This window comes from Suncus etruscus, chromosome 16 (assembly GCF_024139225.1).
Source record: "Suncus etruscus isolate mSunEtr1 chromosome 16, mSunEtr1.pri.cur, whole genome shotgun sequence".
Classification (NCBI taxonomy): Eukaryota; Metazoa; Chordata; class Mammalia; order Eulipotyphla; family Soricidae; genus Suncus; species Suncus etruscus.
In genome coordinates, this window is record NC_064863.1 from 6,071,710 (window position 1) to 6,097,799 (window position 26,090).

At 43.2% G+C, this 26,090-nt stretch overlaps 2 protein-coding genes and 1 non-coding gene across 4 annotated transcripts in view; 2 read left to right on the top strand and 1 right to left on the bottom strand.

Annotated features, from left to right (window-relative positions):
* The window catches only part of LOC126032532 (solute carrier family 12 member 6-like), a 36,190-nt gene extending 20,026 nt beyond the window's left edge, over positions 1-16,164 (top strand). The window contains 13 exon segments of the mRNA XM_049790215.1: positions 3,153-3,327; positions 3,786-3,904; positions 5,140-5,177; positions 5,180-5,203; positions 5,206-5,239; positions 5,374-5,376; positions 5,580-5,611; positions 5,614-5,698; positions 7,108-7,212; positions 7,594-7,762; positions 11,466-11,661; positions 12,963-13,132; positions 16,111-16,164. Of these exon segments, the coding sequence (XP_049646172.1) occupies positions 3,153-3,327; positions 3,786-3,904; positions 5,140-5,177; positions 5,180-5,203; positions 5,206-5,239; positions 5,374-5,376; positions 5,580-5,611; positions 5,614-5,698; positions 7,108-7,212; positions 7,594-7,762; positions 11,466-11,661; positions 12,963-13,132; positions 16,111-16,164 (1,204 nt within the window).
* LOC126032082 (solute carrier family 12 member 6) overlaps positions 1-26,090 on the bottom strand; it is a 155,595-nt gene that overhangs the window by 43,900 nt on the left and 85,605 nt on the right. Inside the window, exons 18-21 of one of the 2 annotated variants that reach the window (XM_049789788.1) lie at positions 25,651-25,819; positions 21,743-21,938; positions 20,269-20,438; positions 17,156-17,287 (exon numbers count right to left, since the gene is read on the bottom strand). In XM_049789788.1, coding sequence (XP_049645745.1) covers positions 17,156-17,287; positions 20,269-20,438; positions 21,743-21,938; positions 25,651-25,819 — 667 coding nt within the window. The remainder of the gene's footprint in view (positions 1-17,155; positions 17,288-20,268; positions 20,439-21,742; positions 21,939-25,650; positions 25,820-26,090) is intronic. The other variant, XM_049789787.1, reaches the window with a different exon arrangement.
* On the top strand, positions 906-1,009 carry LOC126033103 (U6 spliceosomal RNA). Its single transcript, XR_007504258.1, has one exon. It is a non-coding gene; the product is annotated as a U6 spliceosomal RNA (small nuclear RNA).

Below are 26,090 nucleotides of genomic sequence, written 5' to 3' on the forward strand. Positions count from 1 at the left end.
GAAGTAAGCCATGATAAAAAAAAAAAAACAGGTGTTGCTCCAAAATAATTTTAAGTTGAATATCCCTTGTTTTAGAAACTGTTCTACCAACTTTGGATTGGTTTTTGGGGGGGAGGTGGGGTTACTCTCACCTAATAGTAAACATATTTTTTAAGACTAGACCAAATGTTTCTATCCTGTGAGTTTCTCAGATTCATCAAAACAGATAACAGCTTCTCCCTTTGTTCAGCAATGCTTATGGGTTACTCCTGATTCTGCACTTAGAAGTCACTCCTGCCAGGCTCAGGGAACCACATAGGATGCTGGAGATCAAATTCGGTTTGGTCTTGGGTTTGCTGCATACAAGACATACGCTCAACCTACCTTCTATGCTATCGCTCTGACCCGTGTGTGTGTCTTAAGATTTGAACATTCTTATATATCCAGTGGAATTAATATTTAATATAATCCCAGGCCAGAGAAATAAGTCGGAGTTTAAGCACATGCTGTGCAAGTTGGAAGTTCAGGTGTGATCACTGGCAGCACTTGGTGCTCTGAATATTGCTAGGAGCTTTCCCAAACACAGTGCTACCTGTCGCCTTGGCACCAGCATATATAGCCCTAGAATTATACAAACCACACACTGCCAGGAGCTACCCTTGTGCAGTAACCTGAGCTCCACTGGTGTGTCCCCAAAACTATGCAAATATACACCATAATTTAGTATACCTTTCTCTTTTAGAGAGGAAGTGGATTGACCTCACCCACCAGTACTTGGAGGTTGATCCTGGACCTCCAGCATAGAAATTATGCACTACAGCTATTGACCTGTCCATCTAGCCCTAGCATAACCTATTTGTAAAGCAGTATTTTAAGATAGTAATTCCTTTTGTTACATTTATTTCCTCATAAAATATACTATAAAAAATAATATGGGGTGCTCGTTTCTAAAATTGGAACGATACAGAGAAGATTAACATGGCCCCTGTGCAAGGATGACATGCAAATTCGTGAAGCGTTCCATATTTTAAAAAAAAATACGGGAATGTATCGCAGAGATAGGAAAAATAAAGAAAATCTGATATTTGAATATAGATCATAAAATTTTCCCAGTTTTTATTTTTTCAGTGCCTAAGACCGATTGCTGATCTCATACATGCAAGACATGTGTTTTACTGCTGAGCCACATTTTCTGCTTTATAAAGTTCATCACAGCCTTTTGTATAGTGAAAAGTAATACAGAAATAGTGTAAATTATGCTATGCTATTGAACCTACAAAAACTTGTGGGATCGGGGTTGGAGAGATAGCATGGAGGTAAGGCATTTGCCTTTCATGCAGAAGGTCATCAGTTTGAATCCCGGCGTCCCATATGGTCCCCCTGCCTGCCAGGAGCAATTTCTGAGCATGGAGCCAGGAGTGTCTCCTGAGCACTGCCGGGTGTGACCCAAAAGCCACAGGGAAAAAAAAACAAAAAACTTGTGGGATCAAAACGGTGGTGCAAGCGGTGGTGCAAGCGGTAACCGGTAGGGCGTTTGCCTTACAAATGTGCTAACCTAGGTCGGACTGTGGTTTGATCCTCCATGTCCCATATGGTCCCTGAGCCAGGAGCGATTTTGAGCACATAGTCAGGAGTAACCCCTGAGCATCACTGGGTGTGGCCCAAAAACAAACAAAAAAACCTTGTAACACTTTTAGGAATAAAAACTACCTCTGAGGGCCTGGAGAGATAGCACGGGCCCGGAGAGATAGCACAGCGGCATTTGCCTTGCAAGCAGCCAATCCAGGACCAAAGGTGGTTGGTTCGAATCCTGGTGTCCCATATGGTCCCCGTGCCTGCCAGGAGCTATTTCTGAGCAGACAGCCAGGAGTAACCCTGAGCACTGCCGGGTGTGGCCCAAAAACCCCAAAAAAAAAACAACAAAACAAAACAAAAAAAAACTACCTCTGAGGTTTTTTTTTTATCTTGGTTTGGTTTTTTTTCTTTTTTGGGGGGGGGGAGGGTACACCCAAGAATGTTCAAGGATGATCTTTGTTCTGCACTCAAAAATAGCTCCTAGCAGGCTGGGTGGGGGGGACTATATGGGATGCTGGGAATCAAAACCAAGTCTGTCTGGTGTCAGATGCATGCAAGGCAAATGCCCTACTGCTGTGCTATTGCTCTGGTCCCTGGTTTTTGGGCCACGCCCGATGGCACTCTGGGGTTACTCCTGGCTCTGTGCTCAGAAATCGCTCCTGGCAATCTCAGGGATCCATATGGGAATCCAGGGATTGAACCCAGGCCTCTACTGGATCAGCCACGTGCAAGGCAAACACCGAACTGCATGCTATCACTCCGGCCCCCCAAAATGCTTGTGAGTTTTAAAGGAATACAGGGAACAGGAAAATAGTACAGAGATTAAGATGAATGCTTTGCACATAGTAATCTTGGTTCAATCCCTAGTACAAGTTGGTTCCCCACCAAAAGAAATTAATAAAGAATTATGGCTCTATGAGCTTATCTAACTATAATAAATGTTAGTAGTTCTTTTATAATTCTGGATTTCCTATTTTTTCCACTTGACCTGCAAAGAGCAGTTTGTTTTGATAATCTGAAGATTAGTAATTTAGTTTATTTCCTTGTCCTGCAGGTTATTTGTAGGGTAATGATGTCTACCTTTACCTTTCTTTTTTTTTTTTTTTTTTTTTTTTTTTTTTTGGTTTTTGGGCCAACCCATTTGATGCTCAGGGGTTACTCCTGGCTATGCGCTCAGAAGTCGCTCCTGGCTTGGGGGACCATATGGGACGCCGGGGGTTCAAACCGAGGTCCGTCCTAGGCTACTGCAGGCAAGGCAGGCACCTCACCTCTAGCGCCACCGCCTGGCCCCACCTTTACCTTTCTTAATACTTTTTTTTTTCTTGGTTGGTTTTGGGCCACACCCAGAAATGTTCAGGTTAATCTGCACTCAGAAGTCACTCCTGGAGGTGTTTGGGGATTGAACCTGGGTGATCTGCATGCAAGACAAACGCCTTAATCGCTATACTATGGCTATGGCTCCACCCACCCTCTTAAAACACTATTTTCTTTGAATTTTGTTTCTCCAAAGACATAAATAAGAAAAAAATAGGATGATTTAGTAGTCTTTCAGTTTAAAGTTGTAAGTTGAGTTTTTGTGCTCTTAATTTCTCTCCCAGGTTTGGAGATGCTGTGAAAGGTAATCTGGTGGTAGGTACTTTATCTTGGCCATCGCCATGGGTGATTGTCATTGGCTCCTTCTTTTCCACATGTGGAGCTGGACTTCAGAGTCTCACAGGTGCACCAAGGCTTCTACAAGCGATAGCCAAGGATAACATCATACCCTTCCTGAGAGTGAGTGACACTTTCCTACACCCTTATTTTTTTTTTCATCCAGGTTTACAAAAAACAATATTTTTAGAAGCTAAGGATTAGTAGATTATATGATAATGTATAGTTATTTAATGCAAGACATTGTTTTTGTTGGGGGAGAGGGCACACTTATTGGTATTCAGTTCATACTCTCGACATGTTGCTTGGGAGTCACTCGCAGCAGTGCTCCTGGGACCAGGCAGTCAGTACTGTGTATCGAACCTGCGCCTGCAACGTACAGAACCTGCACACTCGCCCTTTTAACTATCTCTGCGATCAAAACTCTTTAAATCTCTGTAAGAGTTTTTGTGAGTAGGACAAAGGTAGGACAGTTGTACCATTGTTAACCTATAGATATCTTTAGATTTCTGCAGGTAACAATCAGGAAGCATTTACTCAAACACTCCCACACTCCTATGTTGTATACTTTCTCTGTGCAGGTTTTTGGTCACAGCAAAGCCAATGGGGAACCTACCTGGGCTTTACTTTTAACTGCTGCTATTGCAGAGCTGGGGATCCTTATCGCCTCCTTGGATCTCGTGGCCCCAATTCTTTCCATGTAAGACCTCACTTTTCTCTTTGTTTATTCTTGCCAGTTTGATGTATATGCATGTTGATTTTCATCAGGATCTAATAGCTAAGATGTCAGCAGAGTGAGCCAAATACGAGGATAGCTTGATCTAAATAGTGAATATTACTGACGAGTTTCATGTGAAGTTAACTTTTATAAATTGTTAGTTTCTTCTGTATGTGGTTTATCTGTAGAGCTTCAAAATATTTGGTTTTATTTCTCATTTTTAGTTGGTTGTAGCTTTTATGGCTAATGTTCACTTTAATTCAGCTGTGGCTTACTAGTATTTTATTTTATTTTGGTTTTTGGGTCACATCCGGCAGCGCTCAGGGGCTACTCCTGGCTCTACGCTCAGAAATTGCTCCTGGCAGGCTCAGGGGACCATATGGGATACCAAGATTCGAACCACTGTCCTGCATGCAAGGCAAACGCCCAATCTCCATGCTTTCTCTCCAGCCCCCTTACTAGTATTTTAATGTCTTTGATGATATGTAGTATGCCAGGTGTAATAAATAAGAGCCCGAATAAAGTGACAGATAATGATGGGCTTAGGGGGGTGAGGAGGGGACAGAGAGTTTAGAAATTTCTAAACATAAAAACCCACAGAATTTGATTGAGTAAACTTATAAGATAGAATAACAGGGGCCGGAGAGATAGCATGGAGGTAAGGCGTTTGCCTTGCATGCAGAAGGACGGTGGTTCGAATTCCGGCATCCCATATGGTCCCCTGAGCCTGCCAGGGGCGATTTCTGAGCGTAGAGCCAGGAGTAACCCCTGAGCACTGCTGGTGTGATTCCTCCCCCCCCCAAAAAAAAAAAGATAGAATAACAGACGATACTAGGAATTTTCCAATAATTGTGTTAGTTATGTCTTTTGAAAAAAATTATAAAGTTATGTCTTTAGGGAAAAGATGACCTTGGATGAGGTGATATGTAGAGCAGAGTTCAAATTTTTATCTAGAAGGCCAGTGAGCTACAATACAGACTTAAATACAGGCCAGAAAAATAGTACAATATGTAAGGTCTGTACATAGCTGACCCAGGTTTGACTGTGAGATCCATTTTGTCCCCTGGAGTGTTTCCTGAGCACCAATCTAACACTAGAAAACCTTGAACACTGAATGTAGCCAGACTTAAATATAGCAAAAGTTTACCATTATTTTAAATAGTCCTGAAAACTAAATTATTTGAAAATAATAATCATTGCTCTATTTGCATTGTCAGGTTTTTTCTCATGTGTTACCTCTTTGTGAATTTGGCATGTGCTTGCAAACATTACTTCGAACACCAAATGGAGACCCCGGTTCCGCTACTACACTGGTAAGTCTTTTTTTCTCCCCACATTTCAATTGGTGATTCCCCACAAAAGGAACCTGAGGGGCCTGAGCGATAGTACAGAGTGTAGGGTGTTTGCCTTGCATGCAGCCACTTGGAGTTTAAGAAACAAACAAAAAAAAGTTGGTGAATCTGAGTTCTCAAAGAAAAAGAAATGTTTTAACTAGCCATTCCATGTTATACTTTCAGTGATCACTTGAATTTTCATTTTCCTGCCATGTTTTCTCATCTCATTATCACTTTATAATAACTTTTTAACACCAACTTGCCATCTCTACAACTTAAAAATACCCACTGTGTATATATGTGGTTTTGTTTTAATTTTCTAGGGCACTGTCTTTCATGGGAATGAGTATTTGTCTGGCTTGATGTTTATTTCCTCCTGGTATTATGCCATTGTAGCCATGGTAATAGCTGGTATGATCTACAAGTACATTGAGTATCAAGGGTGAGTATCAATTCTGATAACATTATCACACAGGTTTCCAAACATTATTTGGCTTTTACTCCTTTTCAGAAAAAGAACTACTCAGTGGCCCCTGGAAATTAGCTTTGAATGTACAAAACAGAAAACCCTTCCAATTACACCCAAGTCTGTGGCTCCTTTGGATCTTTTCAGCACCATTTACTTTGAAAAAATACTGATCCATAACAAAATTTTCTGCTCTTAATTACCTTAACTATATAACTGATTCTTTAAAACAAAGGGAATCTGTTTAGTATTACAGTATTCTTGTTTATCTCTTTACTCGAGGGATTGCCTATAGCTTGTATGTTGTATATATTACATTCTTGTCATGAAGACCGTGACTCTTTATTAAAGGGATTACCTATGAGAAAATATATTGGTCCTGAAAATTTTTTACAACTTAAAAAGTATAAGAATAACACGCACTCTGGAAACTGAGTTTTTTTTCTCCTTTATGATAAACTTTTTTTTTTTTTTTGGTTTTTGGGCCACATCCGGTGACACTCGGGGATTCTCCTGTCTATGTGCTCAGAAATCGCCCCTGGATTGGGGGACCATATGGGACAAACCTCGGTTCCTCCTAGGTTAGCACGTACAAGGCAAACATCCTACCGCCTGTGCCACCGCTCCCACCCCAATAATCTAAACTTTCGCACAGTGGCAGGGTGTTTGCTTTGCATGCAGCTGACCCAGGATAGATGGTGGTTCAAATCTGAGCATCCATGTGGTCCCCGAGCCTGCCAGCGGGGAAAACCATTGTCTATCTGAGTCGGCTGCATGCAAGGCAAACACCTTCTGCTTTGCTATCTCTCCAACACCCAGGAGCAATTTCAGAGTGCAGAGGTCAGGAGTAACCCCTGAGCGCTGCTGGAGGTGGCCCAAAAAACAAATTTCAAATTTGAACTTCGGTTTAGATTTAATTTCTTAATCCAAATAACTTTTCCATTATTAGTTTGCATAGTTATGTGTAATAAGTGAGTAACTCTTCCTTTTGTACCATTTGTTGATGAATTATATCATTGTCCTACTTACAAAGGGCTCATTATGTTAGTAAAGAGCATCATATATTTTATTTAAATGCCTTGTAACCTTTTTTTAATTTATTTTGGGTCACACTTTGTGCCACTCAGGGGTTCCTCCTGGCTCCGCACTCAGAAATGCTCCTGACAGGCTTGGGGGACCATATGGGATGCTGAGATTCGAACCACCATCCATCTTGGATTGGCTGTGGGCAAGGCAAACGCCCTACCACTCTGCTCTCTCTCCGGCCCCACCTTGTAACCTTCTCTATTTTATACACGTTGTTACTCTTGGATTCAGAAAAAAAAAAGGACATTTTGCGTAACTGTAGTTTAAATTATCATTGTTCTTCTTTTCTTTTCCTGCAGAGCTGAGAAAGAATGGGGTGATGGTATTCGTGGACTGTCCCTCAGTGCAGCCCGGTTTGCTCTTCTTCGTCTAGAGGAAGGACCACCACACACTAAAAACTGGAGGTAAAAAAAAAAAAATCAATAGATCATCGTGTGTTTGTGCATATCATTAACACAGAGATATTTTTGCTTCATTGATTGCAGGATAAGGAAATAGTATTGCTTAAGCAGTCCATGTAATGGACTTATTTTGAATACTCCAAATTTTTTATTTCTTTTTATTCATGTGATCTAAATTTATGTCATTTATATATACATAATATATATATAGAGAGAGAGAGTTTTTAGGATGACAATTTTAGATGATACTGAGCGGTTTCAAGAATAACTCTGTACTCACCCTTCTGCCAAAACATATTATTCAAGTCTCTGAGTTAAGGGTGAAGTTTTCATTCTGTTCCCAAAACCAAAACATTTTCTCCCTTCTCTCACCAACCTCTCCAGGCCTCAGTTACTTGTATTGCTGAAACTTGATGAAGACTTACACGTCAAGCATCCCCGCCTCCTTACCTTTGCTTCACAACTCAAAGCAGGAAAAGGCCTCACTATTGTAGGCTCTGTCATTGTGGGGAACTTCCTCGAGAACTATGGGGAAGCTTTAGCTGCTGAACAGGTAAGGCTTACTGACTGGAATTTAGCTATGATTTTGTGATGTTAAGTAATCAAGTCAGACCTTAGATCTAAGTTTGGGGCCAGAGAGATAGCACAGCGTAGGGCGTTTGCCTTAAAGCAGCCAACCCAGGATGGACGGTGGTTCAAATCCCAGCATCCCATGTGGTCCCCCGTGCCTTCCAGACACGACTACTGAGCACAAAACCAGGAGTAACCCTGAGCGCTGCAAGGTGTGACCCAAAAACCAAAAAAAAAAAAAAAAGACAATTGACTTGCTGTATTCTTTCTGATCTGTCTTTGCCATTTCTAATTAGGCATGCTGAATACTAAAATGCCCTTTGAAGAAAATAGTTGTTTTTCACTTAAAAGTTAGAGAACTAGGGCCCGGAGAGATAGCACAGCAGCATTTGCCTCGCAAGCAGCCGATCCAGGACCAAAGGTGGTTGGTTCGAATCCCGGTGTCCCATATGGTCCCCCGTGCCTGCCAGGAGCTATTTCTGAGCAGACAGCCAGGAGTAACCCCTGAGCAATGCCGGGTGTGGCCCAAAAACTAAAAAAAAAAAAAAAAAAAAAAAAAAAAGTTAGAGAACTAATCTCATTGTTTGAAGAAATTTCATTTTGTTTTATTTTGGGCCACACCACTGGCACTTAGGGTTTGCTCCTGGCTCTGCTATCTCTCTGGCTTCTGAAGAACTATTTTTGTTTTTTATTTTGGTTAGCTGGATGGTATGTGTGACCAGGCTCAGGTCATACTCCTGGCTCTGTGCTCAGGAAACACTCTTGGTGGGACTTGGGGGAGCATATGCAAAGCTGGGGTATTGAACCAGGGCCAGCTACATGCAAAGCAAGTGCCTTACCTGATATACTATCTTTCTGGTCCTTGTTTGGAGAAATTTTCAGTTGCATTTCAGAAATTTTTACCAGTTTTCATTTTGAAATGTTTTAAAATCCTAAAAACTGGTTTGAGATAGTAAAGAGCCAGAAATAAGCCAAGAGTAAGCCCTGAGTTCTGCCAGCTTCAGCCCAAAACCAAAAAAAGGAAACAAAAATTAAAAACTAGAAATGTGAAGAAAAACTAGTCTAGAATGATAAAATATGACACCGGATTGAGAACCCAAGGATCTGATTTAGCAGTAGAGCCCTGGTCTTGCATATATGAAGGCCTTAGTTCAGTCCCAGCAAGACCTCCATCACTCACTGTGATCCATAGTACTGCAGTGTGAATCCTCCCAATAGCACAACAAGAATAACAAGCTAAACACCAACAATACAGGATAGAAAAGCAAGAACCTTGTTTATTTTATTATTTATATCATTAATTTGCTTTGGGGAAATTCCTTTTCCAACAAAACATTGGAATAAATTAAATATCCCCTAGTTGGCTTGAATAAGTAAGAAAAGCAAAGTTTTATCAATAATTACCACTGAACTATCCCAGTACTTAAGGAGATGGGAGAAACAAAAGGAAATTATACTTGGGATAATTCTAAAGTGAAATTGAGTCATTTGATTAAATTTCTAATGTTAGCCAAAGCATGACTGAAACTGAAGAAAAAGGAGATCATGTTTACACTAATGCACTCACCCTGACCAATTAGAAAGAATATTGTTGGGCCGGGCAGTGGCGCAAGAGGTAAGGTGCCTGCCTTGCCTGCGCTAGCCTTGGACGGACCGCGGTTTGATCCCCCGGTGTCCCATATGGTCCCCCAAGCCAGGAGCAACTTCTGAGCGCATAGCCAGGAGTGACCCCTGAGCGTCACCGGGTGTGGCCCAAAAACCAAAAAAAAAAAAGAATATTGGGGGCTGGAGAGATAGCACAGCATTAGGGTATTTGCCTTGCATGCAGCCAATCCAGGACAGGCAGTGGTTTAAATCCCGGCATCCTATATAGTCCCCTGAGCCTGCCAGGAGTGATTTCTGAGCACAGAGCCAGGAGTAACCCTTGAGCACCACCAGGATGACTCAAAAACAAAAACAAAAAAAGAATATTGGGGGCCAGAGTGGTGGCGCAGCAGAAGGCTTTTTCCTTGCACACACTAACCTAGGACAGACCGTTGTTCCATCCCCAGTGTCCCATATGGTCCCCCAAGCCAGGGGCAATTTCTGAGATGGTAGCTAGGAGTAACCCCTGAGCGTCACCAGGAGTGGCCCAAAAACCAAAGAAGAAAGAATATTGGTTGGGGCTGCAGCAATCTCACAGTGGGTAGGGCATTTGCCTTGCACGCAGCAGACCATAGTTCGATGACCAGCTTCCCATATGGTCCTGCAAGCCTGCTAGGAGTGATTTTTGAGCTTAGAACAGAGTAACCTCTGAGTACTACTGCGATGTTGGGCTAAAAAAACAAACAAAAAAATTGAGACCCAACAGATAGTAGTACAAGAGTTAAGACTCGGACCCGAAGAGATAGCACAGCGGCGTTTGCCTTGCAAGCAGCCGATCCAGGACCAAAGGTGGTTGGTTCGAATCCCGGTGTCCCATATGGTCCCCCGTGCCTGCCAGGAGCTATTTCTGAGCAGACAGCCAGGAGTAACCCCTGAGCACCGCCGGGTGTGGCCCAAAAACCAAAAAAAAAAAAAAAAAGTTAAGACTCATTGCATGAAGCCAACCCCAGTCCTGTCCCCTGTGCCACATCTGGTCCCCTAAGCACCACCAGGAGTGATCCTTTTCACAGAGCCAGGAGTAACTCCTGAGTATTACTGGATGTGGCCCAACACACCACTTTTCACTTCCCATCTTACCCTACTACAAATATTATTGAACTTGAATTTAAAGAAAACTACTTTGTTTTTATACTACACCTACTGGCGCTTAAAATGGTCCATACAGTTCTTTGGATTGGGGCCTGAGTGGTAACACAGCGGTAGGGCATTTGCCTTGCACGTAGCTGACCCAGGATGGACGAGGGATCGATCCCTGGCATCCCATATGATCCCCCGAGCCAGGAGCGATTTCTGAGCACAGAGCCAGGAATAACCCTTGAGCGTTGCCAGATGTGGCTCCCCCACAAAAAAGAAAAAACAGTGCTGTGGATTGAACCATGGGTTCCAACATGCGAAATAATCTACTCTAGCCCTATGAACTATCTCCCTGACCAACAATTTTCCCCTATATTGCAAAAAAAAAAAAAGGCAGAGGAAAGGATAGAGGGATAGGCAGCTAAGTATGTTATAGTGAATTGAGAAAAAGACAAAAATTAAGAAATTTCATCAGGGCCCGGAGAGATAGCACAGCGGCGTTTGCCTTGCAAGCAGCCGATCCAGGACCAAAGGTGGTTGGTTCGAATCCCGGTGTCCCATATGGTCCCCCGTGCCTGCCAGCAGCTATTTCTGAGCAGACATCCAGGAGTAACCCCTGAGCACCGCCGGGTGTGGCCCAAAAACCAAAAAAAAAAAAAAAAAAAAAAAAAAGAAATTTCATTGGAATAATTTTAACATCTTGAGTCATTTTTTGTGAGGGGGAGGTTGTGCCACACCTGGTAGTGGTTCAGAGTTTCTTCTAGCTCTGTGCTCGAGTCAGTGCTGACAGTGCTCAGGGGTCAGGCCTTTTGTGTTCAATCTGTAAACTATCTAACCGTGTCTTTTCTATAGGACCTATAGTCTTAAGAAATATTTGGGAAGTGGAGGAATACACACATACACACAGAATAATGGGCTTGATGGCTTAGTTTTGAAGCAGTGCAGTGCTGAGGTTCTCTCTCTTTCAGACTATAAAGCACCTAATGGAAGCAGAGAAGGTGAAAGGATTCTGCCAGCTGGTGGTGGCCACCAAACTGAAAGAGGGCATATCCCACCTCATCCAATCATGTGGCCTTGGGGGCATGAAGCACAACACGGTGGTTATGGGCTGGCCTAATGGCTGGCGCCAGAGTGAAGATGCTCGAGCTTGGAAGACTTTTATTGGTACAAAACAGCTCTTATCTTACTCTGAATGTTTAGATAGGGGATATAGTTAAATCTGTCACTCATTTCATCTCTCAGACCATAAAGAGACTGTTATTGCTGGAGCATTGTCGTCTGAGAAGAGAACTCAATAACTACTGGCCTTGATAATTTTTCTAAATCTCTTTATTGAGTTTCTATCAATTTCGGGGTTATAAAGTTAATCATGATAGAGTTTACAGGTGTACAATGTTCTGACACCAACCTCTTCACCAGTATCGACTTCCTTCTACCAGTGTCACCAGTCCCTGTCTTGCCTCTATTGTAGACACTTGATCCTTTTTCTTTTTCCTTTTAGGCACTACTTTACAGTACTGTTACTGATAAGGCATCTCCTTTTAGTACCTAGTTATCTTGGTTATTTGATTCTGCCATTGCCCTCCGGCTGAACATTATATTTATCTTAAGTTAGGAATCATCTCTGAAATGAATTTTTATTTTTTTGTTTTTTTTTTTTTCTTTTTTTGTTTTTTTTTGTGGTTTTTGGGTCACACCCGGCAGTGCTCAGGGGTTATTCCTGGCTCCAGGCTCAGAAATTGCTCCTGGCAGGCACGGGGGACCATATGGGACGCCGGGATTCGAACTGATGACCTCCTGCATGAAAGGCAAACACCTTACCTCCATGCTATCTCTCCGGCCCGAATTTTTATTTTTTTGTAATGATGCTCAGGGGTTATTCTTGGCTCTGCGCTCAGAAATCATTCCTGGCACAGGACCATATGGGATGCTGGAGGATTGAACCGAGGTCCATCCTGGGTCAACCACATGTAAAGCAAACGCCCTACCTCTGCGCCCCCTACCACTGCGCCAACGCTCCAACCCCTGAAATGATTTTTTTTTTTTTTTTTTTTTTTTGGTTTTTGGGCCACACCCGGTCCTGGCTATGCGCTCAGAAAATCACTCCTGGCTTGGAGGACCATATGGGACGCTGGGGCATGGAACCACTGCTTGTCCTAGGCTAGCATGGGCAAGACAGATGCCTTACTGCTTGCTTTACCACTCCAGCCCCTGAAATGAAATATTTTTATTTGTAGTTGCCTATATTGACCTTCTTACAATCTCCCAGATTCATAGTTCTCAGGTTAATTCTGTTAGCAGTTTTAATTCTTATTACATGAGGTCTATCCTGCTATGTAAAGTAGATACCTAGCTCAAAGAAATGTGAATAACTATTATTCTATTACTTTCTAATATGCAGTAAGTAGGGTCATCTGAAAGATCTGCTCTGCTTATTCTAATTCTTTTTACTTGTTTTCTCCTAGGCACAGTTCGAGTGACAACTGCTGCCCACCTTGCCTTGCTCGTGGCTAAGAACATTTCCTTCTTTCCCAGCAACGTGGAACAGTTTTCTGAGGGCAACATTGATGTGTGGTGGATTGTGCATGACGGGGGGATGCTCATGCTGTTGCCATTCCTGCTCAAGCAGCACAAGGTACTTTAGGCAACTTTTTAAAAATTCTCCCATTCAGGGACCGGAGAGGTGGCGCAAGAAGTAAGGTGTCTGCCTTGCAAGCGCTAGCCAAGGAAGGACCGCGGTTCGATCCCCCAGCATCCCATATGGTCCCCCCAAGCCAGGGGCAATTTCTGAGCGCTTAGCCAGGAGTAACCCCTGAGCGTCAAAAGGGTGTGGCCCAAAAAACCAAAAAATTCTCCCATTCAGCCCTGGCTCACTCGACTCATTCTTCCTTTGAGTGTTGGGGCTTAGATTTACTGTCAGGGTCAGAGAGATAGTATAGTCAGTCCATAGGGCACTTGCCTTGTACACAGCCGACCTGTATTTGATCTTTGGCATAACATATGGTGACCTACCCTCACTAGGAGTGATCCCCGAGGAGTTTAGAATCAGAAATAAGCCATGAATGTCACATGATATGTCCGAAAAAACAAGTGTTAAGAATTTTTCTTTTTTTCCTTTTATTAATTGGTTTTTGGGTCACACCCAGCGGTGGTGCTCAGTAGTTACTCCTGGCTTTTCGCTCAGAAATCACTCCTGGCAGGCTTAGGGGACCATATGGTATGCCAGGAATTGAACCATTATCTGTCCTGGGTTGGCCGCATATAAGGCAAATGCCCTCTCAGCTGCTGTGCTATCTCTCCGGCCCAAAGAATTCTTTTTTTTTTTTTTTGGTTTTTGGTTTATGGGCCACACCCGGTGGTACTCAGGGGTTACCCCTGGCTGTCTGTTCAGAAATAGCTCCTGGCAAGCTCAGGGGACCATATGGTACACCGGGATTCGAACCAACCACCTTTGGTCCTGGATCGGCTGCTTGCAAGGCAAATGCCGTTGTGCTGTCTCTCCGTTTCCAAGAATTATTCTTTTTTTTTTTTTTTTTTTTTGGTTTTTGGGTCTTACCCGGCAGTTGCTCAGGGGTTACTCCTGGCTCCATGCTCAGAAGTTGCTCCTAGCAAGCACGGGGGACCATATGGGACGCCGGGATTCAAACCGATGACCTTCTGCATGAGAGGCAAACGCCTTACCTCCATGCTATCTCTCCGGCCCCCAAGAATTATTCTTGACTCTCCCTTGATTACAGTTTTAAACTCATGAGTGGTGTGTGAACAGTTGTTTGTTTGTTTGTTTTTTTTTAATTTGTACACATTTGGGGTAGGCACTCAGCTGTGCTTGAGGCTTTCTTTTGGCTCTCATTCAGGGGTTACTTCTGGCAGGGCTCAGGGGCCCATATGTTCATTTATGGCATTTATGGCAATGTAAGGCAAATGGCTGATCTACTGTACTCTCTTCAGTCCCTACTTTTACACGTCTTTAGAAAAGGAACCAGCGGGGCCGGGCGGTGGCGCTAAAGGTAAGGTGCCTGCCTTGCCTGCGCTAGCCTTGGACGGACCGAGGTTCGATCCCCCGCTGTCCCATATGGTCCCCCAAGCCAGGAGCAACTTCTGAGCACATAGCCAGGAGTAACCCCTGAGCATTACTGGGTGTGGCCCAAAAATCAAAAAAAAAAAAAAAAAGAAAAGGAACCAGCATGTTTTGATTACTAACTAAAAAACTAAGTATATTTGTTTATCTGTCATACACATAAATCCTCTGGTGTTGTTTATTGTATTGTGTGCCATTTGTTTTCATATTACCATTTTTCTTATATTAGACCACTTTAAAATTGTACTTAACATGGCTTAAACTTTTGCCTAATAAAGCAGTAGCTTAACTTTGAACAGTGTCATTTAGATAGAATATTGATAAGAAAAAAGAAAATCTGGGGCTGGAGAGATAGCATAGAGGTAAAACATTTGCCTTGCATGCAGAAGGATGGTGGTTCAAATCCTGGCATCCCATATGGTCCCCCGAGCCTGCCAGAAGCAATTTCTGAGCATAGAGCCAGAAGTAACCCCTGAGTGGTACCAGGTGTGACCCAAAAAACAAAAAGAAAGATAGAAAGAAAGAAAGAAAGAAAGAAAGAAAGAAAGAAAGAAAGAAAGAAAGAAAGAAAGAAAGAAAGAAAGAAAGAAAGAAAGAAAGAAAGAGAAAGAAAGAAAGAAAGAAAGAGAGAGAGAGAGAGAGAGAGAGAGAGAAGGAGAGAGAGAGAGAAAATCCAGCTGAAATTAATATGTATTAATATATATTATCTAGGGAGCTCTTTGGTTTTGTATCTTTGGGGCTATTCCTAGGATCTTAGGAAGCTCTCTGCCTGGGAGTGGGTCCTAGGGGTGACAGGAATAGAACCCAGATCTCCTGTATACAAAATATGCACTCAGCCCACCGAATGAGCTTTCTCCATCACAGTGTGTTTTTGTTATTTCTTTAAAAGTTTACTTTTACAAGATACTTAGTTATATGACTGTCCCATAATTTACAAGCAGGAAGCTGAAACAAGTACCTTGTTTCTTCTTTTTTTCTTCAGTAAAACCAGAAAAGGCTCTTTTAAAAGCTTAACTATCCCACTTCTCAGCAGAGGTGGCAGACTATGATAAATTAGGGTCCAGATGGCAGGCACCGTGGGGTGACAGCTGCCTTCTGAGGCTCTTAGCCAGCTTCCCATCTTTGGGACCCTGCTGTCACTGGACAAGCACCTAGTCTGACTGCTGAACTCATTGTGGACTGTTGGGAACAGAGTGGAGGAGCCTGGCAGTTCTTGTTTCTTTTTTTTTTTTTTTTTTTTTTGGTTTTTGGTTTTTGGGCCACACCCGGCAGTGCTCAGGGGTTACTCCTGGCTGTCTGCTCAGAAATAGCTCCTGGCAGGCACGGGGGACCCTATGGGACACCGGGATTCGAACCAACCACCTTTGGTCCTGGATCGGCTGCTTGCAAGGCAAACGCCGCTGTGCTATCTCTCCGGGCCCGCAGTTCTTGTTTCTAATAGCAAGGCTATTCTGAGCAAAAGTGCTTTGTGTATTAGGAAGTTACACTTTTTTTGCCTTCTTGTATCTAATTGTCGGTGTTCGTTATGTTTTCAGGTATGGCGAAAATGCAGTATGAATCTTCACTGTGGCCCAATTAGAAGACAATAGTATTCAGATGAAGAAGGACCTGGCGACTTTCTTGTATCACCTGCGCATTGAGGCAGAGGTGGAAGTGGTGGAGATGGTGAGAAAAAGTGGAATTTGAGATCTTCTAGCCTATCTTCTAGAACCTTGTTAGTTTGGGGCAATTGTTCTTTCGTTCCAACAAAACTGTGACATACTGATCTGCTTCTTCTTTTTTTTTTGTTTGTTTTGGATCTTACTCCTGGCTCTCAGGGATCACTCCTGAAAGGTTTGAGGGGAACTATAAGGGGTGCTGGGGATTGAAATGAGGTCAGCTCCTACAAGGCAAGTGCCCTGCTTGCTCCACTCTATTTCTAGCCCAGTAGATTGATCTAGATGAATATATGGGGCTGGAGAAACAGACGTGTTCGAGTCCCAGCATCCCTTGAGCCTGTGATTTCTGAGCATAGAGCCAGGAGTGTAACCCTTGAGCATGGCTGGGTGTGACCCAAAAACAAAAAAAAAAAAAACCAATATATATATATATATATTATATATATATATATAATACATATATTATATGTATACATATATATATATATATATATATATATATATATATATGGTTTTTTTTTTTTTTGTTTTTGGGTCACACCCAGCCATGCTCAAGGGTTACACTCCTGGCTCTATGCTCAGAAATCACAGGCTCAAGGGATGCTGGGACTCGAACACTGTCTGTTTCTCCAGCCCCATATATTCATCTAGATCAATCTACTGGGGCTAGAAATAGAGTGGAGCAAGCAGGGCACTTGCCTTGTAGGAGCTGACCTCATTTCAATCCCCAGCACCCCTTATAGTTCCCCTCAAACCTTTCAGGAGTGATCCCTGAGAGCCAGGAGTAAGATCCAAAACAAACAAAAAAAAAGAGAAGCAGATCAGTATGTCACAGTTTTGTTGGAACGAAAGAACAATTGCCCCAAACTAACAAGGTTCTAGGAAGATAGGCTAGAAGATCTCAAATTCCACTTTTTCTCACCATCTCCACCACTTCCACCTCTGCCTCAATGCGCAGGTGATACAAGAAAGTCGCCAGGTCCTTCTTCATCTGAATACTATTGTCTTCTAATTGGGCCACAGTGAAGATTCGTATACTGCATTTTCGCCATACCTGAAAACATAACGAACACCGACAATTAGATACAAGAAGGCAAAAAAAGTGTAACTTCCTAATACACAAAGCACTTTTGCTCAGAATAGCCTTGCTATTAGAAACAAGAACTGCGGGCCCGGAGAGATAGCACAGCGGCGTTTGCCTTGCAAGCAGCCGATCCAGGACCAAAGGTGGTTGGTTCGAATCCCGTATGTCCCATAGGGTCCCCCGTGCCTGCCAGGAGCTATTTCTGAGCAGACAGCCAGGAGTAACCCCTGAGCACTGCCGGGTGTGGCCCAAAAACCAAAAACCAAAAAAAAAAAAAAAAAAAAGAACAAGACTGCCAGGCTCCTCCACTCTGTTCCAACAGTCCACAATGAGTTCAGCAGTCAGATAGGTGCTTGTCCAGTGACAGCAGGGTCCCAAAGATGGGAAGCTGGCTAAGAGCCTCAGAAGGCAGCTGTCAACCCCACGGTGCCTGCCATCTGACCTAATTTATCATAGTCTGCCACCTCTGCTGAGAAGTGGGATAGTTAAGCTTTTAAAAGAGCCTTTTCTGGTTTTACTGAAGAAAAAAAGAAGAAACAAGGTACTTGTTTCAGCTTCCTGCTTGTAAATTATGGGACAGTCATATAACTAAGTATCTTGTAAAAGTAAACTTTTAAAGAAATAACAAAAACACACTGTGATGGAGAAAGCTCATTCGGTGGGCTGAGTGCATATTTTGTATACAGGAGATCTGGGTTCTATTCCTGTCACCCCTAGGACCCACTCCCAGGCAGAGAGCTTCCTAAGATCCTAGGAATAGCCCCAAAGATACAAAAACCAAAGAGCTCCTAGATAATATATATTAATACATATTAATTTCAGCTGGATTTTCTCTCTCTCTCTCCTTCTCTCTCTCTCTCTCTCTCTCTCTCTCTTTCTTTCATTCTTTCTTTCTTTCTTTCTTTCTTTCCTTTCTTCTTTCTTTCTTTCTTTCTTTCTTTCTTCTTTCTTTCTTTCTTTTCTTTCTTTCTTTCTTTCTTTCTTTCTATCTTTCTTTTTGTTTTTTGGGTCACACCTGGTACCACTCAGGGGTTACTTCTGGCTCTATGCTCAGAAATTGCTTCTGGCAGCTCGGGGGACCATATGGGATGCCAGGATTTGAACCACCATCCTTCTGCATGCCAAGGCATATGTTTTACCTCTATGCTATCTCTCCAGCCCCAGATTTTCTTTTTTTCTTATCAATATTCTATCTAAATGACACTGTTCAAAGTTAAGCTACTGCTTTATTAGGCAAAAAGTTTAAGCCATGTTAAGTACAATTTTAAAGTGGTCTAATATAAGAAAAATGGTAATATGAAAACAATTGGCACACAATACAATAAACAACACCAGAGGATTTATGTGTATGACAGATAAACAAATATACTTAGTTTTTTAGTTAGTAATCAAAACATGCTGGTTCCTTTTCTTTTTTTTTTTTTTTTTGATTTTTGGGACCACACCCAGTAATGCTCAGGGGTTACTCCTGGCTATGTGCTCAGAAGTTGCTCCTGGCTTGGGGGGACCATATGGGGACAGCGGGGGATCGAACCTCGGTCCGTTCCAAGGCTAGCGCAGGCAAGGCAAGGCACCTTACCCTTTAGCGCCACCGCCCGGCCCCGCTGGTTCCTTTTCTTAAGACGTGTAAAGTAGGGACTGAAGAGAGTACAGTAGATCAGCCATTTGCCTTACATTGCCATAAATGCCATAAATGAACATATGGGCCCCCTGAGCCCTGCCAGAAGTAACCCTGAATGAGAGCCAAAAGAAAGCCTCAAGCACAGCTGAGTGCCTACCCCAAATGTGTACAAATTAAAAAAAAACAAACAAACAAACAACTGTTCACACACCACTCATGAGTTTAAAACTGTAATCAAGGGAGAGTCAAGAATAATTCTTGGGGCCGGAGAGATAGCATGGAGGTAAGGCGTTTGCCTCTCATGCAGAAGGTCATCGGTTTGAAATCCCGGCGTCCCATATGGTCCCCCGTGCTTGCTAGGAGCAACTTCTGAGCATGGAGCCAGGAGTAACCCCTGAGCAACTGCCGGGTAAGACCCAAAAAACAAAAAAAAAAAAAAAAAAAAGAATAATTCTTGGAAACGGAGAGACAGCACAAACGGCATTTGCCTTGCAAGCAGCCGATCCAGGACCAAAGGTGGTTGGTTCGAATCCCGTGTACCATATGGTCCCCTGAGCTTGCCAGGAGCTATTTCTGAACAGACAGCCAGGGGTAAACCCTGAGTACCACCGGGTTGTGGCCCATAAACCAAAAACCAAAAAAAAAAAAAAAGAATTCTTTGGGCCGGAGAGATAGCACAGCAGCTGAGAGGGCATTTGCCTTAAATGCGGCCAACCCAGGACAGATAATGGTTCAATTCCTGGCATACCATATGGTCCCCTAAGGCCTGCCAGGAGTGATTTCTGAGCGAAAAGCCAGGAGTAACTACTGAGCACCACCGCTGGGTGTGACCCAAAAACCAATTAATAAAAGGAAAAAAAGAAAAATTCTTAACACTTGTTTTTTCGGACATATCATGTGACATTCATGGCTTATTTCTGATTCTAACTCCTCGGGGATCACTCCTAGTGAGGGTAGGTCACCATATGTTATGCCAAAGATCAAATACAGGTCGGCTGTGTACAAGGCAAGTGCCCTATGGACTGACTATACTATCTCTCTGACCCTGACAGTAAATCTAAGCCCCAACACTCAAAGGAAGAATGAGTCGAGTGAGCCAGGGCTGAATGGGAGAATTTTTTGGTTTTTTGGGCCACACCTTTTGACGCTCAGGGGTTTACTCCTGGCTAAGCGCTCAGAAATTGCCCCTGGCTTGGGGGGACCATATGGGATGCTGGGGGATCGAACCGCGGTCCTTCCTTGGCTAGCGCTTGCAAGGCAGACACCTTACTTCTTGCGCCACCTCTCCGGTCCCTGAATGGGAGAATTTTTAAAAAGTTGCCTAAAGTACCTTGTGCTGCTTGAGCAGGAATGGCAACAGCATGAGCATCCCCCCGTCATGCACAATCCACCACACATCAATGTTGCCCTCAGAAAACTGTTCCACGTTGCTGGGAAAGAAGGAAATGTTCTTAGCCACGAGCAAGGCAAGGTGGGCAGCAGTTGTCACTCGAACTGTGCCTAGGAGAAAACAAGTAAAAAGAATTAGAATAAGCAGAGCAGATCTTTCAGATGACCCTACTTACTGCATATTAGAAAGTAATAGAATAATAGTTATTCACATTTCTTTGAGCTAGGTATCTACTTTACATAGCAGGATAGACCTCATGTAATAAGAATTAAAACTGCTAACAGAATTAACCTGAGAACTATGAATCTGGGAGATTGTAAGAAGGTCAATATAGGCAACTACAAATAAAAATATTTCATTTCAGGGGCTGGAGTGGTAAAGCAAGCAGTAAGGCATCTGTCTTGCCCATGCTAGCCTAGGACAAGCAGTGGTTCCATGCCCCAGCGTCCCATATGGTCCTCCAAGCCAGGAGTGATTTTCTGAGCGCATAGCCAGGACCGGGTGTGGCCCAAAAACCAAAAAAAAAAAAAAAAAAAAAAAATCATTTCAGGGGTTGGAGCGTTGGCGCAGTGGTAGGGGGCGCAGAGGTTAGGGCGTTTGCTTTACATGTGGTTGACCCAGGATGGACCTCGGTTCAATCCTCCGCATCCCATATGGTCCTGTGCCAGGAATGATTTCTGAGCGCAGAGCCAAGAATAACCCCTGAGCATCATTACAAAAAAATAAAAATTCGGAGCCGGAGAGATAGCATGGAGGTAAGGTGTTTTGCCTTTCATGCAGGAGGTCATCAGTTCGAATCCCGGCGTCCCATATGGTCCCCCGTGCCTGCCAGGAGCAATTTCTGAGCCTGGAGCCAGGAATAACCCCTGAGCACTGCCGGGTTGTGACCCAAAAACCAAAAAAAAAAAAAAAAAAGAAAAAAAAAAAAAACAAAAAAATAAAAATTCATTTCAGAGATGATTCCTAACTTAAGATAAATATAATGTTCAGCCGGAGGGCAATGGCAGAATCAAATAACCAAGATAACTAGGTACTAAAAGGAGATGCCTTATCAGTAACAGTACTGTAAAGTAGTGCCTAAAAGGAAAAAGAAAAAGGATCAAGTGTCTACAATAGAGGCAAGACAGGGACTGGTGACACTGGTAGAAGGAAGTCGATACTGGTGAAGAGGTTGGTGTCAGAACATTGTACACCTGTAAACTCTATCATGATTAACTTTATAACCCCGAAATTGATATGAACTCAATAAAGAGATTTAGAAAAATTATCAAGGCCAGTAGTTATTGAGTTCTCTTCTCAGACGACAATGCTCCAGCAATAACAGTCTCTTTATGGTCTGAGAGATGAAATGAGTGACAGATTTAACTATATCCCCTATCTAAACATTCAGAGTAAGATAAGAGCTGTTTTGTACCAATAAAAGTCTTCCAAGCTCGAGCATCTTCACTCTGGCGCCAGCCATTAGGCCAGCCCATAACCACCGTGTTGTGCTTCATGCCCCCAAGGCCACATGATTGGATGAGGTGGGATATGCCCTCTTTCAGTTTGGTGGCCACCACCAGCTGGCAGAATCCTTTCACCTTCTCTGCTTCCATTAGGTGCTTTATAGTCTGAAAGAGAGAGAACCTCAGCACTGCACTGCTTCAAAACTAAGCCATCAAGCCCATTATTCTGTGTGTATGTGTGTATTCCTCCACTTCCCAAATATTTCTTAAGGACTATAGGTCCTATAGAAAAGACACGGTTAGATAGTTTACAGATTGAACACAAAAGGCCTGACCCCTGAGCCACTGTCAGCACTGACTCGAGCACAGAGCTAGAAGAAACTCTGAACCACTACCAGGTGTGGCACAACCTCCCCCCTCACAAAAAATGACTCAAGATGTTAAAATTATTCCAATGAAATTTCTTTTTTTTTTTTTTTTTTTTTTTTTTGGTTTTTGGGCCACACCCGGCGGTGCTCAGGGGTTACTCCTGGATGTCTGCTCAGAAATAGCTGCTGGCAGGCACGGGGGACCATATGGGACACCGGGATTCGAACCAACCACCTTTGGTCCTGGATCGGCTGCTTGCAAGGCAAACGCCGCTGTGCTATCTCTCCGGGGCCCTGATGAAATTTCTTAATTTTTGTCTTTTCTCAATTCACTATCACATACTTAGCTGCCTATCCCTCTATCCTTTCCTCTGCCTTTTTTTTTTTTTTGCAATATAGGGGAAAATTGTTGGTCAGGGAGATAGTTCATAGGGCTAGAGTAGATTATTTCGCATGTTGGAACCCATGGTTCAATCCACAGCACTGTTTTTTCTTTTTTGTGGGGGAGCCACATCTGGCAACGCTCAAGGGTTATTCCTGGCTCTGTGCTCAGAAATCGCTCCTGGCTCGGGGGATCATATGGGATGCCAGGGATCGATCCCTCGTCCATCCTGGGTCAGCTACGTGCAAGGCAAATGCCCTACCGCTGTGTTACCACTCAGGCCCAATCCAAAGAACTGTATGGACCATTTTAAGCGCCAGTAGGTTGTAGTATAAAAACAAAGTAGTTTTCTTTAAATTCAAGTTCAATAATATTTGTAGTAGGGTAAGATGGGAAGTGAAAAGTGGTGTGTTGGGCCACATCCAGTAATACTCAGGAGTTACTCCTGGCTCTGTGAAAAGGATCACTCCTGGTGGTGCTTAGGGGACCAGATGTGGCACAGGGGACAGGACTGGGGTTGGCTTCATGCAATGAGTCTTAACTTTTTTTTTTTTTTTTGGTTTTTGGGCCACACCCGGCGGTGCTCAGGGGTTACTCCTGGCTGTCTGCTCAGAAATAGCTCCTGGCAGGCACGGGGGACCATATGGGACACCGGGATTCGAACCAACCACCTTTGGTCCTGGATCGGCTGCTTGCAAGGCAAACGCCGCTGTGCTATCTCTTCGGGTCCGAGTCTTAACTCTTGTACTACTATCTGTTGGGTCTCAATTTTTTTGTTTGTTTTTTTAGCCCAACATCGCAGTAGTACTCAGAGGTTACTCTGTTCTAAGCTCAAAAATCACTCCTAGCAGGCTTGCAGGACCATATGGGAAGCTGGTCATCGAACTATGGTCTGCTGCGTGCAAGGCAAATGCCCTACCCACTGTGAGATTGCTGCAGCCCCAACCAATATTCTTTCTTCTTTGGTTTTTGGGCCACTCCTGGTGACGCTCAGGGGTTACTCCTAGCTACCATCTCAGAAATTGCCCCTGGCTTGGGGGACCATATGGGACACTGGGGATGGAACAACGGTCTGTCCTAGGTTAGTGTGTGCAAGGAAAAAGCCTTCTGCTGCGCCACCACTCTGGCCCCCAATATTCTTTTTTTGTTTTTTGTTTTTGAGTCATCCTGGTGGTGCTCAAGGGTTACTCCTGGCTCTGTGCTCAGAAATCACTCCTGGCAGGCTCAGGGGACTATATAGGATGCCGGGATTTAAACCACTGCCTGTCCTGGATTGGCTGCATGCAAGGCAAATACCCTAATGCTGTGCTATCTCTCCAGCCCCCAATATTCTTTTTTTTTTTTTGGTTTTTGGGCCACACCCGGTGACGCTCAGGGGTCACTCCTGGCTATGCGCTCAGAAGTTGCTCCTGGCTTGGGGGACCATATGGGACACCGGGGGATCAAACCGCGGTCCGTCCAAGGCTAGCGCAGGCAAGGCAGGCACCTTACCTCTTGCGCCACTGCCCGGCCCCAACAATATTCTTTCTTAATTGGTCAGGGTGAGTGCATTAGTGTAAACATGATCTCCTTTTTCTTCAGTTTCAGTCATGCTTTGGCTAACATTAGAAATTTAATCAAATGACTCAATTTCACTTTAGAATTATCCCAAGTATAATTTTCCTTTTGTTTCTCCCATCTCCTTAAGTACTGGGATAGTTCAGTGGTAATTATTGATAAAACTTTGCTTTTCTTACTTATTCAAGCCAACTAGGGGATATTTAATTTATTCCAATGTTTTGTTGGAAAAGGAATTTCCCCAAAGCAAATTAATGATATAAATAATAAAATAAACAAGGTTCTTGCTTTTCTATCCTGTATTGTTGGTGTTTAGCTTGTTATTCTTGTTGTGCTATTGGGAGGATTCACACTGCAGTACTATGGATCACAGTGAGTGATGGAGGTCTTGCTGGGACTGAACTAAGGCCTTCATATATGCAAGACCAGGGCTCTACTGCTAAATCAGATCCTTGGGTTCTCAATCCGGTGTCATATTTTATCATTCTAGACTAGTTTTTCTTCACATTTCTAGTTTTTAATTTTTGTTTCCTTTTTTTGGTTTTGGGCTGAAGCTGGCAGAACTCAGGGCTTACTCTTGGCTTATTTCTGGCTCTTTACTATCTCAAACCAGTTTTTAGGATTTTAAAACATTTCAAAATGAAAACTGGTAAAAATTTCTGAAATGCAACTGAAAATTTCTCCAAACAAGGACCAGAAAGATAGTATATCAGGTAAGGCACTTGCTTTGCATGTAGCTGGCCCTGGTTCAATACCCCAGCTTTGCATATGCTCCCCCAAGTCCCACCAAGAGTGTTTCCTGAGCACAGAGCCAGGAGTATGACCTGAGCCTGGTCACACTTACCATCCAGCTAACCAAAATAAAAAACAAAAATAGTTCTTCAGAAGCAGAGAGATAGCAGAGCCAGGAGCAAACCCTAAGTGCCAGTGGTGTGGCCCAAAATAAAACAAAATGAAATTTCTTCAAACAATGAGATTAGTTCTCTAACTTTTTTTTTTTTTTTTTTTTTTTTTTTTTTTTTTTTGGGCCACACCCGGCATTGCTCAGGGGTTACTCCTGGCTGTCTGCTCAGAAATAGCTCCTGGCAGGCACGGGGGACCATATGGGACACCGGGATTCGAACCAACCACCTTTGGTCCTGGATCGGCTGCTTGCGAGGCAAATGCTGCTGTGCTATCTCTCCGGGCCCTAGTTCTCTAACTTTTAAGTGAAAAACAACTATTTTCTTCAAAGGGCATTTTAGTATTCAGCATGCCTAATTAGAAATGGCAAAGACAGATCAGAAAGAATACAGCAAGTCAATTGTCTTTTTTTTTTTTTTTTTGGTTTTTGGGTCACACCTTGCAGCGCTCAGGGTTACTCCTGGTTTTGTGCTCAGTAGTCGTGTCTGGAAGGCACGGGGGACCACATGGGATGCTGGGATTTGAACCACCGTCCATCCTGGGTTGGCTGCTTTAAGGCAAACGCCCTACGCTGTGCTATCTCTCTGGCCCCAAACTTAGATCTAAGGTCTGACTTGATTACTTAACATCACAAAATCATAGCTAAATTCCAGTCAGTAAGCCTTACCTGTTCAGCAGCTAAAGCTTCCCCATAGTTCTCGAGGAAGTTCCCCACAATGACAGAGCCTACAATAGTGAGGCCTTTTCCTGCTTTGAGTTGTGAAGCAAAGGTAAGGAGGCGGGGATGCTTGACGTGTAAGTCTTCATCAAGTTTCAGCAATACAAGTAACTGAGGCCTGGAGAGGTTGGTGAGAGAAGGGAGAAAATGTTTTGGTTTTGGGGAACAGAATGAAAACTTCACCCTTAACTCAGGAGACTTGAATAATATGTTTTGGCAGAAGGGTGAGTACAGAGTTATTCTTGAAACCGCTCAGTATCATCTAAAATTGTCATCCTAAAAACTCTCTCTCTCTATATATATATGTATGTATATATAAATGACATAAATTTAGATCACATGAATAAAAAGAAATAAAAAATTTGGAGTATTCAAAATAAGTCCATTAC